We start from the raw sequence: 15,175 nt of genomic DNA, 5'->3' as shown, positions 1-15,175 counted from the left end.
AGGAGGTCGGATTTAGCAAATCAGACCCGATTAAGCTCAATCATCTGCTTAATCAACCGATTTATATCCCAATTAGACAATCTAATCGGTTTCCACAATAACTACTGTAGTTATTAACTACCGATAATACACTTCCACTATCTCACTGTATAGACAGAGACAACCTTGTTGCTCCCAAGGTTTTGAGTTCCTTCAGAGTCTGAGGTCTGAATCAGACCCTTGTCGAACGTGTCACCTTTTCGCCGCATCTTTGGACGGTCTCAAAATCAGAAGAAGCTCGGGCGTCTCGATGGTCTCGACCCGGACGCCACTATTGCTCACGAGCGTGGATGTGGTGTGGCGCAAGCAGCAGCAGGCGTTGGGCCACCTCCCGCACGTGGCAGCGCTGATCTCTGCGTTCCTGGACAGCTCCGAGCTCTGGAACGTCCCGCAGGCGCTGGACTACGGCTACCTGCACCTGCTGCAGCGTCTCGGCGCCACCTCTCGGCGTCTGCGGCCGCTCTCCAACCGCAGCTGCTTCCTGTCGGCAGCGCAGCGTGGGGACATCGCGATGCTGCAGTGGTTGGCTGCCTACGACCCGGAGTTCGACGTCTACGGGGCAGTTCTGGACCACGCGGCGGAGCACGGCCAGCTCCACGTTGTCCAGTGGCTGGACCAAACCTTCCCGGACCTGCAGGCCAGCACCAAGGCCATGGACTTGGCAGCGGCACGAGGCCACCTAAACGTCGTCCAATGGCTGCATACCCACCGATCGGAAGGCTGCACGCATCACGCTATGGACGAAGCGGGGGCGCGAGGACACGTCGACGTGGTGCAGTGGCTGGACGCTCACCGCCACGAAGGGTGCACCAAGTACGCCATGAACTTCGCCGTGTGGTACGGCCACACTTCAATGGTGCATTGGCTGCGCAAGAATCGGAGCGAGGGCTGTAGTGTTCACGCGATGGTGTTTGCAGCCAAGCGGGGGGATCTCGCCTTGTTGCAGTGGCTGCATGAACACAGAGAGGAGCTGCTGGCTCCCGGTTCGGACGAAAACTCGCCGTTGATCATGGACCACGCGGCGGAACACGGCCATCTAGAGGTGGTCAAGTGGCTACACGCGAACACGGACGGAGGCTGCACGACGGACGCCATGAACGGCGCAGCGCGTGGTGGGTACATTGACATCGTCGAGTTCCTGCATGAGAACCGTCACGAGGGATGCACGAGCAACGCGATGGACGGAGCTGCACGCGGTGGTCATCTGGACGTTGTAAAGTTCCTACACGAGCGACGCCGCGAAGGTTGTTCGTACCTCGCGATGGACTACGCGGCTGCCGAGGGTCACCTTGATGTCGTACAGTTCCTGCATACTCGTCGCAGTGAAGGCTGCAGTCCGTGGGCCATGAACTCTGCTGCGGGGGGAGGACATTTGAGCATCGTCAAGTTCTTGCACGAAAACCGCAGTGAGGGCTGCACCGAGCGGGCTATCGACCGTGCAGCAGCCGGAGGATTCCTCTCAGTTGTGCAGTTTCTTCACGAGAACCGGTCGGAGGGCTGCACGACGGAGGCTATGGACGCCGCTGCGTGTTTTGGGCACTTGAATGTGGTGCAGTTTCTTCACTCGAATCGCAGTGAGGGTTGCACGAAGAATGCGATGGATGCTGCTGCGCGATGTGGCCATCTAGACGTCGTCAAGTGGCTGCACGAGCACCGCACTGAGGGCTGCACGACAGAAGCGATGGACGGCACGGCTTGGTTTGGACACCTGGATGTTTTCCGCGTTTTGCATGGACATCGTAGTGAAGGCTGCACTAGAAGAGCAGTGCGTGACGCTGTGATCGGTGGGCATGTCAAGACAGCTCAGTGGCTGACAGAGATCTGCCCACAATGTCGAGTGAGCAGTGGTGCGTGTTTTGATGACCAGGGCGATTTCGTGCCTGCTGCCTAAACTCCGCGAGTCTTCGGGTACAGAAGACATCGAAGACGTGGGATTCAACTACGAATCGAGCGGCTAGCATGAATGCAGGTCAATGGATTCCTAGGAGTTTACAGTGCCGATATGTAGTAAAAGATGTTTTTTTATTCGAACGAAGTGCTAGGCTACATGTAATTCTACTCTTAAGTTGTGTCGGTCTGTTGCAGAAGTAGATGAGAACAGCTCACACCAACCAGGAAATGCATATTTTAAAAAATCACGAATTCCATCGAATTTATTTTGGCCGTCTGCACTACAGTATCGCCTTGGCCGTGCTTGCTACTTCACTCATCTGCTAAATCTACTAACTATTACTCAAGTCGACGAGGCCTTAGTCGTCGATGTCATACTGATTGTCGAACGTCGATGTGGCTTGCGAGCGCTCGGCGGCCTCCCACTCGGCCAATCGATTCTCGCGCATCCGCTGCGCGTTGAAAGTTGGGTTCGAGTGCGAACGCTGCGTAGTTCGTTGCAAGCTCAGCTTGGCGTATTCGCTCTGAGGCGAGCGCAGCAACGCCTCCTGCTCACCGATGGAGTGCTCCATCTCGTGGAAGCCGGTGGTGGCTTGCAGTGCAGCGGTGGCCGCTGCCGCAGCCTCCGCGGACGAATACGTAGAGCTGGTCATAGACAGCGAACTATACGCCGACGACACGGAGTTATGTGCCGACGAGATGGACGAAGAGCCCACGGAGCCGTTCAGCATTGGCTGGCTGCTTGTTGGGGGATGGAAGAGCGTTTAGCTCTCCGCGTTGCCTGCTCGTAGTGGTGCATCTGGTGCTGCTGCTCCATGATCAACCGCTGCACGGGGTCTGCTCGTGGTTCCTACTGAGATACTTGCGCTTCTCGTTCTCCAGGTAACGTTGCTTCAGGCGCTGCAGTCGCTGGGCCTCGGAGATGGCGGTGTGCATCGGACCATCGTCTAGCATGGCGAATTCCACGACCGACACATCGTCATCGTCTACTTCTTCATCGTCGTCGGCCGTCGGGGCTGTGATTGACGGAGCTGGAGGCCCAACACGTCCACTGGTCAAGAAATCGTCCATGCGCTGGCCCTTGCGGTCGAGCTGACCAGAGTACAGGCAACGCAGGCAGAAGCGTTCCTGAATCACAGCACTTGGGTGCTCAGCACTGCGACGCTCGTGGTGCGGGAGACACAGCGTGTACGTCATGAGACACCGACCGCAAGCCGCTTCGCCACACGCTCGACACTGCGTCAAATGACGCTTCAACCGTCCGAAGCGCTTGCCACAAGCCGTGCACTGCAGAAGGTGACGACCGTGGGCCTTAAGCGCTTCACGACGAGCGAAGAACTTCTCCTTGGGAAGAACCAACCCGTGGCGCATGATGTACTTGACGTCGGCACTGTGCTCGACCTCGACGAGTGTAGGGGCCAAGCGGGTGAGGAAGGACCGGGTCATGAGGGCAGGCGCACTTCCACACGGGTCCAGATACCCGCGTGCGATCACCTGTACGTTGTTGGCGCGTTTGTCGTGCCGGTAGACGGTTGTGCAGCTCATTTGAGCTCGCACCAAGTCGAACTCGCGGCGATTCATGGCGTCGACGTGTTCGGGACCTAACGACTGCTGGACCTTCACGAGCAGCGGCTCACCTTTCGGACCCGCCACTCTGCGGGAGTACTCGACGAACGCGAAGTCACGCGGTGAGATGAGCTTGTCGGCCGGACTGAGGTGCGCCAGCCACTTGATGCCGAAGAAGTGGAACGGATCCTCCGGCGTTTGCGTCTCGAAGCTCCGCAGCACCGCCGCGTCCAGGAACAACTCGCGGTAAAAGTCCGTCATGACCGCGCGCTCGTCCAGCGTGGCAGTCCGTACTTGACGTCCTCGAGCGACATGTCGTGGATCTGGCCGCTCACGACGTAGTGGCGCAGGCCGCCGTTGCTGTCATCCGTCGAGTCCTCGAGCTCGTCCGCAGCCGCGTCCTTGCCGCGCTTCTTGCGGTACAGCGTCACTCACGTGCGGGCGCCTGTAGTGCACCTTCCACTGGTCGCGGTGCTCGTCCACGAGGTCGTTGTTGTTGCTGTCCTCCCACGCGAACATGGCCGTGAGCTCGAGCGCGTCGGCCGTGAGCTGCTCGCACGTCTCGCGGAGATCCTCCACCTGCTCCTCCGTCACGTGCACAGCCGGCAAGTACTCGTTCGCGAGCGGGAAGCGCCGGCGCGGGTTCAAGAACTGCATCTCGATGGACAGCGCATCGCCGCCGGCGCTGCGGAAGCCATTGCCGTTGGTGGTGCCGGCCACGCTCACGGGCCCAGCAACGGTGGACGCACTGTCGGAGCTATTGGAGCGCCTCGACGACGTCTGGGCGCTGCTCATGCCTGCCTCAACCTGTGGCCTGCACGGGTGATCCGACAATGCAGAAAAGGCTCGAGGCACGAACACGCGGACGCTGGGCGCTGCTCATGCCTGCCTCAACCTGTGGCCTGCACGGGTGATTTACCGGCAGCACCGGCCGAGGTGCCGGCACTGCCGAGCGCCGGCGGCAGGCAGCCTTTTGCCGGCTCGCTTGCTTGATCACGGCGTCATTGATACAGGCGCAAGGTCAGGCGAGAACTGGATAGCCGTGGAGGGCGAGGGCAGAGCGGGGGCGTCCGAAGTGAGCTCCTGGTGCAATTGATGAGGGTACCGGCCTTTTCGGGGGACATTGTCCATCTCCGATTCGGCGACGAGTACTGAAGTGGACATTTCGGCACGGTATCGGCTATTTGATTGGCGGAGAGAATGTCTGAACGGTCGAAATACAAACAGGAAGACAAGACGAGTCAGACGTTATACTTGAAGTTTGTATGGACAGTCTTTTTGCGACTATTTCGACACCATCTCCCCCAGCACACTTCCTTTTTGCTCTGTGAAAGTCTGGAGCTCACGAGAAGGAGGCAACGTTACATTACACTTGGACATGCAGGAATCGGAGCTCAAAGGCGCAGCAAATCTGCAGCGAACGAATGAAGGAGGGAATTCGTCAATGCAAGGCAGAAATGCAGCGCGAAAGTGGGGGACGGCTGGGAGCCCTCCCTGCTTCGGTTGAGCAAGTGGCTTAGAAGACCGCGTTTTGCCTGGGAGCACGGCATTCATTTAGCAGCTAGAGACGATCCGCTGCACCGAGATGGGGCAGTCGGCAGTCGCGCGTGCCCGTCGTTCAACGACTCCTTAGCGTTGCCGAGACTGGACCTGGTCCGCGGACTCAACAAGTTGATGAGCGCCTCTGAGTGCGGTTGTTGACACCAAGCGCCGGAGATGGGTCCGGTAAGACGCATGCGTGTTGAGCACGTTTGCTTGCAGCAGACTGCTCCACGGCAGGGTCTGGTACAGTACGGTGTAGTGACGCTTTGCTTGCTGCAGTCGAAGACTTTCCTGCTACTCTACACTGGACATGACCCCATGGACCGACTGGGCTGGATCCGTCGGACTCCAAATCGGAGTTGGTGTACTGAACATTGTTGACGAGTATTCGGTGCAGGATGTTGCTCAGCAAGCAGTGACACCGGCAGCCTTGCCCACTCAACGAGGTGGCATGCGGGCGAACGTCAGTGGAGGGAATTATCGATTCGTACGGGGTCCGCTGAAGCTCGACCACCAGATGGGAAGCAGCATCGTACCGGTGTCGATCGCACGTTTGGAATGCAACGTTTTGATACGTACCGGTAAGCTTACCGTTGTTTTGGCTTGCCATGAAATCTATGCGATGCACCCAAGAGCTATCTGGCTTGCAGCACCATTGCTGCATCCGCTAGATAGGCTTTACTCCGGGCTGCATGTACATGTATTTATCCGGTACGTGCACTGTAGCTGTGTCGAATTACGAACTGACTTACAGGCTTTGCTTTCGGTAGCAGAATCTGTGCTTCGAGAAATTCCGCTAATTTCGACGCGCTTGCCGCCGCGTTTAACATGCGACTTGATTTGTCTACAAGTACAAGTACTGTGCATGAAAGCTAGGCTTAACAAGCCAACAGCGGTCTAATGCCGAGGGGGGTTGCTCGACCTTCAGCGCTGTTGCAACCCAAATTTAAAATAAACAACTTCTGGCAATCGCAATAAATTGCAGAGCGGATCCCGCCGCTCAAGACGACAGTGTACAAGTACAGCAGCGTTTACAGTAGTCCGTCTACATACAGTACTGTATCTCGCTGAGGTCCAGAGTCTGGACTTCAGACCTCATCATACGTAGCTCATGCTGATGAGGCTCATCCTCTGGGGTCGGGTGCAGGCTGCTGCCGGCGCGTCAGAACTTCTGACTCAGAAGGCACCACCACGTCGTGAATGCAACTTGCGTGCAAGCTGTAGACTGCCAGGCTCGCAATCACTGCAGACAGTAGCTGCAACTTGACAAGTCCTCCAGTGCCTGGAGTCCAGTCAGATCAAAATCAAAATCGAGCCGATTCCTCTCCGAGTGCAACGTGTTAACCTCTCTACCCACTGAAGTATCGTTAAGCGCTGCTGACTGCTCTGCATAGGAAGCGGTGGGTGGTGCAAGAAGTAGCAATGACGGTCACGAGTTACGCCTCGACTTGAGTGGACAAGCGTTGCAGTACTAGTCGATACGTTGGTATGGAGCTCGTAAATCAAGGGCAGTGCTTTGCTAGTGTTTTGAAACGGAATCACCTTTTCGTTCAAGATTCTGACTGGATGCCCACCCCACGAGAAGTTCTGCATATCCTTGTAGAGTTTCGCAGCAACCTCGTTTTTCGTGGCAACCAAACAAAACATCAGAGATAGCATATCGTGACGCGACCTTGGTGAGTGAAGCTTCCGAGTGCAACCGATAGTTCCTTGGCAGCGACAGTCTGTCTTAGATAGTTTATTATGAGATTCACCTACCAAAGGGGCCACATCCAAGCTTGAATATGAAGTATCCGGTGGCTGGGACCGTACGGCTTGCTGCCCACCCGCACAGCTTTCGACCAACACTATCACCGACACCTGCCATGAATATTGCGAGCACGTTTGACTTCGAATCTCAAGCTGTAAGGAGGCTCAACCCAGCTCATTCCGAGTATATCCACCAAAGTATGCACCACTACCCACTCGACACTGCGGGTAGATCTCTGTCAGCCACTGAGCTGTCTTGACATGCCCACCGATCACAGCGTCGCGCACTGCTCGTCGGGAACAGCCTTCACTACGATTTCCATGCAAAAAGCGGAGAGCATCCAGGTGCCCAAACCAAGCCGTGCCGTCCATCGCTTCTGTCGTGCAGCCCTCAGTGCGGTGCTCGTGCAGCCACTTGACGACGTCTAGATGGCCACATCGCGCAGCAGCATCCATCGCATTCTTCGTGCAACCCTCACTGCGATTCGAGTGAAGAAACTGCACCACATTCAAGTGCCCAAAACACGCAGCGGCGTCCATAGCCTCCGTCGTGCAGCCCTCCGACCGGTTCTCGTGAAGAAACTGCACAACTGAGAGGAATCCTCCGGCTGCTGCACGGTCGATAGCCCGCTCGGTGCAGCCCTCACTGCGGTTTTCGTGCAAGAACTTGACGATGCTCAAATGTCCTCCCCCCGCAGCAGAGTTCATGGCCCACGGACTGCAGCCTTCACTGCGACGAGTATGCAGGAACTGTACGACATCAAGGTGACCCTCGGCAGCCGCGTAGTCCATCGCGAGGTACGAACAACCTTCGCGGCGTCGCTCGTGTAGGAACTTTACAACGTCCAGATGACCACCGCGTGCAGCTCCGTCCATCGCGTTGCTCGTGCATCCCTCGTGACGGTTCTCATGCAGGAACTCGACGATGTCAATGTACCCACCACGCGCTGCGCCGTTCATGGCGTCCGTCGTGCAGCCTCCGTCCGTGTTCGCGTGTAGCCACTTGACCACCTCTAGATGGCCGTGTTCCGCCGCGTGGTCCATGATCAACGGCGAGTTTTCGTCCGAACCGGGAGCCAGCAGCTCCTCTCTGTGTTCATGCAGCCACTGCAACAAGGCGAGATCCCCCCGCTTGGCTGCAAACACCATCGCGTGAACACTACAGCCCTCGCTCCGATTCTTGCGCAGCCAATGCACCATTGAAGTGTGGCCGTACCACACGGCGAAGTTCATGGCGTACTTGGTGCACCCTTCGTGGCGGTGAGCGTCCAGCCACTGCACCACGTCGACGTGTCCTCGCGCCCCCGCTTCGTCCATAGCGTGATGCGTGCAGCCTTCCGATCGGTGGGTATGCAGCCATTGGACGACGTTTAGGTGGCCTCGTGCCGCTGCCAAGTCCATGGCCTTGGTGCTGGCCTGCAGGTCCGGGAAGGTTTGGTCCAGCCACTGGACAACGTGGAGCTGGCCGTGCTCCGCCGCGTGGTCCAGAACTGCCCCGTAGACGTCGAACTCCGGGTCGTAGGCAGCCAACCACTGCAGCATCGCGATGTCCCCACGCTGCGCTGCCGACAGGAAGCAGCTGCGGTTGGAGAGCGGCCGCAGACGCCGAGAGGTGGCGCCGAGACGCTGCAGCAGGTGCAGGTAGCCGTAGTCCAGCGCCTGCGGGACGTTCCAGAGCTCGGAGCTGTCCAGGAACGCAGAGATCAGCGCTGCCACGTGCGGGAGGTGGCCCAACGCCTGCTGCTGCTTGCGCCACACCACATCCACGCTCGTGAGCAATAGTGGCGTCCGGGTCGAGACCATCGAGACGCCCGAGCTTCTTCTGATTTTGAGACCGTCCAAAGATGCGGCGAAAAGGTGACACGTTCGACAAGTGGGGGGGGGGGTCTGAAGGAACTCAAAACCTTTGGGAGCAACAAGGTTGCCTCCGTCTACACAAAACCAAACCGTGAGATAGTGGAAGTGTATTATTGGTAGTTGTGTCAGTGTACTGTACAATCCCATGATGCCTTCGATGTTGGAAAATACCACATTCATGTCGACCAACAAGACCAAGAAGCAAAGGACAGCCCCAAGCTTGGCAGACCTGGTGGTGCTTCTGGATAATGGGCTGGTGTCTTTCTTGAGTCTTCGAGACATTCGGTCGTTGATCCTGGTCTGTCCTCGCAGTGTTTCGCCAGAAGCTCGAGATGGCGTCGCGACAGCCTTGATCAGACAAGAATGCAGCAATCTGGACATCCACTTGGGGACGCAGTGCTACAAGAACTGGTGTCAGTTGGTGCCTGCCACGATCGAAGGTGTCAACCACTCGCTCTACTGCGACTGCGACCAAAGTGTGTGGGACGACAACGACTTGGCAGACTTTCCCTATCACGTCAAAGTCCCCAAATGTCCGCCACTGCCGAGCCTCTTTGACGCTCGCCCGAGGTTGCTGGACGCCATGCAGCTCATAAGAGAAGGAATCATTGAGCATTGTGGCTACGTCTTCCAGCTCATATGCCTCGACAACAACGACGGTGTCCGCTTCGGCACGTTCCAGCCTGTTATGGTGTCTGTGACTACCGCTTTAGAAGCGCAACTGGAAGCAACTACCCCCTCAGCCCAATCCAGTGCAGGCTGTGCTTGAAGCTGACGATATCCAGCACCACCACCACGAAAGCCGACGCGAAGATGAAAACGAGGATGACGAAGATGAAGACGAAGATGAGGACGAGTATGACGAAGACGAAGACGAAGAGGAATACTGGGACGAAGACGATTTTTCCGGCGGCGAGCGCGTCACGGCATCCGAACGTAAGCGCCTGCGTGCAATCCATCGAAAAAATGAGCGGCTCGAGCATTTGCGAGCTCTAGAACGGGTGAAGAGTCTTCGAAAAGCAGCAACGGATGCCAGCCTGCAACCGATCGACACGGACAATATTGAAGAGCTTACGACATTGCTGAACAGCATGGAAGACGGATTTGGTACGCGGTTTTTTGCCAGCCAAGAGAAGCAGAGGCGTCGTGCCGTTGGAATCGTGGAGGAGCATTGGAAGAGGATTGAAGTAAACTTAGACACCGACACAACTACGCAAAACCAATCCACTGCTTCGCCAGCACTGTGAAGCCGTTTTCCAGCCGCTCAAGAAGTTCATGATTCGACATCTGAAGCATGTGCGGTACGTTCGTCCGCCGCGCTATTGGCGTGATGGATGACATGCTGCGAGATGGTTTCTGGATCTCATCGCCGGCTTCACTCCAAGTGGTGTGCTTTGCGGTGTGTATCTTACGGACGTTGTCAATCCTGACCGCGAGTTATATGGTGGCGATCTTGCGGAAGGAGGGATCGACATGCAGCTGGACAAGAATTCTAAGAAATTAATCGAGCGACCGGGACGATACATCGGTGGGTTTTACTACAGAGGGTGACTCTTAACCAAGAGAAAAACATTACATTGCATGAAGGACAAGCGCGTGTTTTTTTTTTAAATAAAATTGCCCGTGCTTTGAGTTTACTGTGTATTCGAGGTGCATGTCCCGCAATCCTGAAGACTTCAGGCTGAAGTAGTGATCCGGAATAAGGCGTGCAGGGAAACACTATCCTGCCTGGGAAGGCCGGTATTTAGATTCACTCATGTTGACGGGACATGCTGACGGGACATACTGCATAAACGGCCAGTGTGCTATGCTTACTCGTGTTGATGCATGAAAAAAGAGTTTATCCTGGGAGGACAGCTAGAAGAGCTGTATGGACAGCCTCACACATATTAATTCGTCGAAAAAAAGTTGCTTGTGCCTCAGGCAACATTTAAACAACATCTCGCCACACCATACTCACACAATCGTACACCATACCTACACAAATATAGCCGACCGGTACCACACAAAGCCAATTGACAATGAATCAGGACAGCGTTAGCGACAAGAGAATGTACGATGACCAATCAGCCTACAACTACACTGTATTGCATAGTTCCTAGTTACTGACGGATAACTGAGGATGTCTTACGTCCACACAGCTGAGCTCTTGGCCTAGAAATTAAACCTGTCCGCCTGGATCTCGGGCAGCCTCGCTGGCATTACACCTTTTCAACTTCAAAATGGCAAATTGCTAGTTCAAAATGGCAAAACGTAAGTTCAAACTGTCACGAATAGAGCTCACAATCTTATACGAGCACGATTGGCTGATGCAGCTCACTGTCAGCCAATAGATATTCGACACTCTGTATTTCTATATATCCCAAACAGGTCTAAGTATCGGTTTACAAAGTATTGCCGTTTTGATTTTACATTTTGACGTACAGATCTCCCCGGCAAATCAAGAATAGCGATGTCGAATGTACCTCGCAGAGCTAGTACAGCCATGCAGTCGAGATTTGCGCTTTCTGGATAATATGTACTGAGTCTAGTTAAAAGTTGAGGGAACATGTCCACCAGCGGGAAGCAACACGCAACTGTAAGTTGCTAGTTAGCAGGAGTAAAATGCAAGGCTCAAAATGAACTTTAGATAAGTTATTGCTGCAGCAAGATGCGGTCATGACGGCATGCGGCAGGGGCGTCAGTGCCTTGCCCTGAACGATGGCAGTACGGACATTAGAACTCCCTAAATGACCGTCCCAGGCAGCAGTCTACGCGACGCGATGCTCCGCGAACAAGACAAATCATTCACTACATGTACAAGTACAAACACAAGAATATCGGCGATATTATATCGCCGACCCCTTCAAATTGAAGTTCAATGGTGCCTTCGACCGCGCTCTGCTTGAAAACTGAGCCGACGGTACAAGACGAGGCGCTTCTTTTCCATTAATTGAGTAATTCAGTACATTGGCACTTCTGTCAAGCCCTTTGCAAGTTTCGCAACCTCGCAGTTTCTATTGGTCCGACCTTTCTTGATTTGCCGGGGCAGACTGTATTAGGGGGAGTCGAACCTTAAAAATGGCGACAAAAATATCAACAGAGACGGGGCCGAATAATCAGCAACGTTCTGCCCCAAAAATCAACAAATCAAAGCAGGGTACTCACTCTCAGTTTTCGCATGTAGTTGGTGAAAACAGCGAATTATCACTTCCTTTTTCGCCAGCACGCGCAGTCTCTTGCTTAGTGCATATACATCTTCTTATATTCAGCTTTATACCTAGCAATGGCCGACTCCAACGTAACACTGTCCAGCAGCTCACAACGTCTCCATCATCGCGAGTTGACATCTAAAACTTGTTTATAGTGATAGTGAACATGTTTATTTGGAGAGGATTCGTGTGAAAACTTGCCTAAACACATACACAACAATTTCTAGTTGAGGAGGGACTTCAAAAACAGCTGAAATTGTATCAGAGGTCGAGGAGGAAACAGCAAGCGGTACCACTTGAAGTTCGAAATCATCATGATGATTTTTCAAATCAACCACCTCCGGAGGTGGTTGATTTTGAAAATCAACAAGGTTTCGCCGAAATAATCAACATCAAATCGCCCTAAAAATCAGCACGTTTTTGCCAGGTTCGACTCCCCCTATTGAGTTTTCTTTTTGCCATTTTGAAGTTGAAAAGGTGTAGATCATTGGCTCCATATAAAAAATGGTGGTCGGCGCTGCAAACGCTTACGTCCTTAGCTCTTGGTCTACAAACTATAAAATCTGTCCGGTAGGCAGCTTCGCCGGCAGTAGATAGTTGGCTCCATATAAAAAAGGAAAATTCCGGAATATGACTCAAACGGTGAGACAAGGCTTTGTGCCAAGTCACTTGGCCCAAGTGCATCTGGCCACCGATAGCGGCCAGCACCTGAATGCCATGCACGTCGCTGAATGCACCAATTGTGTCAGTATAGCACTGGGTAAACGCGAAGGCGGTGCCGGTGTAGGCATCGCCCTCTGCTGATAGTTGTTCTGGTGGAGTACGGGTGTCGCTTAAGCGACACTGCCCACACTGCATAAAGCATCACCGACGGCTTGGATGCCTTACTCCCCATGTCGCCGCTGGAGGCAACAATGTCGTGGCCCAATGCCCAATATGTGCTCTCGACACAAATCCATCTATCACCTTTTGCACAAATTTTAATATTGAGTCACCTTCCTGAAATTTCCCTAAGAAAAATGATGGTAGGCGCTGCAAATGAGAGGCTATGCCCCTCATTTGCTACTTGCATGTGAACATAGTACGTAACCACTGTTTGGTACTGCTAGTGCATGTATTGATGGTTTTTGTTTTGGATTTGGGTTAGCTTTGTAGTGGCGCCAAAACACTCGACCACTCAGTAGGCGAAGTATTAGCACAAGACTTGGCTACTTCGTAGCCAAAGAAGACATCTATTAGTTTCTTCAAAGTGTTCCAGTATGGAAGATATAGTTGTACTCGAGTTGCTAAAATCGAGCTAACGTTAGATACAACCGAGCAGACTTTTTGGAATTTAAAGTAGTCCTCCCAGCCTAACGCAACGCACCCTTGTATTGGAACAACACCTCCTCCATTCAAGTTCAGTTCCCAGCTAGGGTCCCGTTCATTCATCCCGCAACTTCCCCTCCAGCCCTCAAGTCACCAGCTCCTACGACAACGACGTCGATTCTTGAAGTACCAGCATGCATCTTCGATCTGCCGCGCTCGGTGCCTTTGTGGCTGCCCTCTACGCAAGCTGCATCATGAGATCTACTGCCACCGCCACGATACCTGAACCGGTGACTGCTATTCAATCTCTGAGTGAATCCCAGCCCGCCGACAGACGCTACCTACGCGCACGCACCGCAGTCGACGCTCATGACGGCAAGGAAGAGAGAGGGTGGTTCACCCCCAAGCTTTCTGCAGGGGCAGAAAAGCTAACCAAAAAGCAGCTGAAGGGCATGGTGGATAAATATGTGAGACCCCGAGTTTTACAATAATCTTGTGATGGCCAACGCGGCCCAACAGATCGAAGCGTTCGCGACGTGGAAAGGCTTAGCTATTGACCCAAAGTTCCTCACCAAAAGGATGGCAAAGTTTGGCTTTGGTGGTGAGGACTACACGCGCTTTGTGGACGACTATAAAACGTTCCTGAAGGGAGACATTCGGATCGAGTGAAGCTCGTGTCGCGGTAACACTGCAAACGCGCTTCAATACACGCACCAGCCTTTTTCGCTCAGTATTGTTTTAACTGCAGCTCATTCATTCTTCACAAGTACAAAATACCATCGCTCCCATCAGCTTGGGGCGACTAGCACTCAGCTCTGAAAATGGCCAACAGATAAACACGGACCCTACATGTGTGGCTGCCGCCACAACGCAGCCTCCACAAAGTATTAGTCCTCAGCAAATGCCAATTCAGCACGACCCTGCAGATCTTTCAAAAGTGCGGTATTCACGTTCAATTCGAAACTGGCAAAGCTACCGCAGCAGCGATTTTTAGCAAAGAAAACCTGGTGAATGGCAGAATTGCACCGAATTGGGGTGTTTCAGTTTGCTAGACCTCCCTCCACCTCTCTAGACAAGGAATTACTCAATCCCTTCGAGTACGCAGCAACCACGCCCTGGGACGGACCTTCCTGTACGCGAAAACTCAGCTTGTAGGAAGTGGTGGTCTTCCAAAGTTTACAGAGATGAGCGGAAGACCATAGCATCAGCGCCAGTGGCAGCTCTGAAAAAAAATAAAACGATTTCGGGTTGTCAGTATTCAAGCCGAAGTGTTTGTAGACTTCGAAAGAGAATTGTTCGTACCCAAGTTTGTACGTGTAGATATATTTCTCAAGTATTTCCTAGTCCAGAGCGCACATTTTCCCAACCATTCTCGTTCAATCCACTTGATGCCCCAAATCTGGCATGGGCGTCTGCTTGTAAAGCCGAATCAGCAGCTCGCAACAAGCAATCAAGATCTATCTCTATGAAAGGCGAAGATGTCTTCAGCAACCTGTCGCCCTCATAGTCAAACGTTCATTCTCGTCCTTAACTCGTTGCACACAACTACTCCACCACGTCAACTTTTCCATTATCGGTTGCCGTAATGAGCCCCGGGATCGACACGCAGCTCGACTAGAACAAACAAACACTGCTGTCCGTATTCAGTCGTACTATTGCACCAATGGAATTAGAAATAAAAAAGAAAGCAGCCGTTGGCGGCCGCAATTTTTCTCGTTTCTGATGGCCAATAAGAAGCTTTACTAAGTATGCATGTACAGTACAACATGGTCATTGTGAATGCTGTTTGCAATGCGTTTGTATGTTTGCGCTCTATCATTAGCGTTTAAATTAACGTTAGTGGGCCCTCAAGCAAATTGGTACCGGTTGTCGAATCCATATCCCGCGTGTGGCGTAGCCACAGTAATCCGGTGTAAGGATACATGTATTATTTCACCGGTGCTGTGAAGAAGAGCTTTTCGTACTCGTCAGCTTTCGGCAACTAACGTTAAGAAGGGCCTCAAGATGAACGACTAAAACCCCGTCTAACCCTG

General features: G+C 53.5%; 5 protein-coding genes across 5 annotated transcripts; 3 read left to right on the top strand and 2 right to left on the bottom strand.

Moving 5' to 3' along the window:
* Positions 1–289: 289 nt before the first annotated feature.
* On the top strand, positions 290–2,068 carry PHYSODRAFT_538667 (hypothetical protein; the record flags this gene model as incomplete). The annotated part of the gene is made up of 3 exons (XM_009515860.1): positions 290–637; positions 689–946; positions 1,007–2,068. The coding sequence occupies 3 exons, from the start codon at positions 290–292 to the stop codon at positions 1,928–1,930; spliced, it is 1,530 nt and encodes a 509-aa protein (XP_009514155.1). The 3' UTR covers positions 1,931–2,068.
* Positions 2,069–2,288: 220 nt separating this feature from the next.
* Positions 2,289–4,290, bottom strand: PHYSODRAFT_308462 (hypothetical protein; the record flags this gene model as incomplete). Its single annotated transcript, XM_009515859.1, has 4 exons — positions 2,289–2,667; positions 2,762–3,765; positions 3,795–3,905; positions 3,931–4,290. 4 exons carry the CDS (start codon positions 4,288–4,290, stop codon positions 2,289–2,291), a joined length of 1,854 nt encoding a protein of 617 aa, XP_009514154.1.
* Positions 4,291–6,951: 2,661 nt separating this feature from the next.
* On the bottom strand, positions 6,952–8,589 carry PHYSODRAFT_320753 (hypothetical protein; the record flags this gene model as incomplete). The annotated part of the gene is made up of 1 exon (XM_009515858.1): positions 6,952–8,589. One exon carries the CDS (start codon positions 8,587–8,589, stop codon positions 6,952–6,954), a length of 1,638 nt encoding a protein of 545 aa, XP_009514153.1.
* A 202-nt stretch (positions 8,590–8,791) lies between these two features.
* PHYSODRAFT_293038 (hypothetical protein) lies at positions 8,792–9,412 on the top strand (the record flags this gene model as incomplete). Its single annotated transcript, XM_009515857.1, has 1 exon — positions 8,792–9,412. One exon carries the CDS (start codon positions 8,792–8,794, stop codon positions 9,410–9,412), a length of 621 nt encoding a protein of 206 aa, XP_009514152.1.
* A 3,924-nt stretch (positions 9,413–13,336) lies between these two features.
* Positions 13,337–13,633, top strand: PHYSODRAFT_284021 (hypothetical protein; the record flags this gene model as incomplete). The annotated part of the gene is made up of 1 exon (XM_009515856.1): positions 13,337–13,633. The coding sequence occupies one exon, from the start codon at positions 13,337–13,339 to the stop codon at positions 13,631–13,633; it is 297 nt and encodes a 98-aa protein (XP_009514151.1).
* Positions 13,634–15,175: the final 1,542 nt, after the last annotated feature.

Source organism: Phytophthora sojae (genome assembly GCF_000149755.1).
Source record: "Phytophthora sojae unplaced genomic scaffold PHYSOscaffold_1, whole genome shotgun sequence".
NCBI classification, from domain to species: Eukaryota; Oomycota; class Peronosporomycetes; order Peronosporales; family Peronosporaceae; genus Phytophthora; species Phytophthora sojae.
This window is presented reverse-complemented; position numbering and strand designations above follow the sequence as displayed.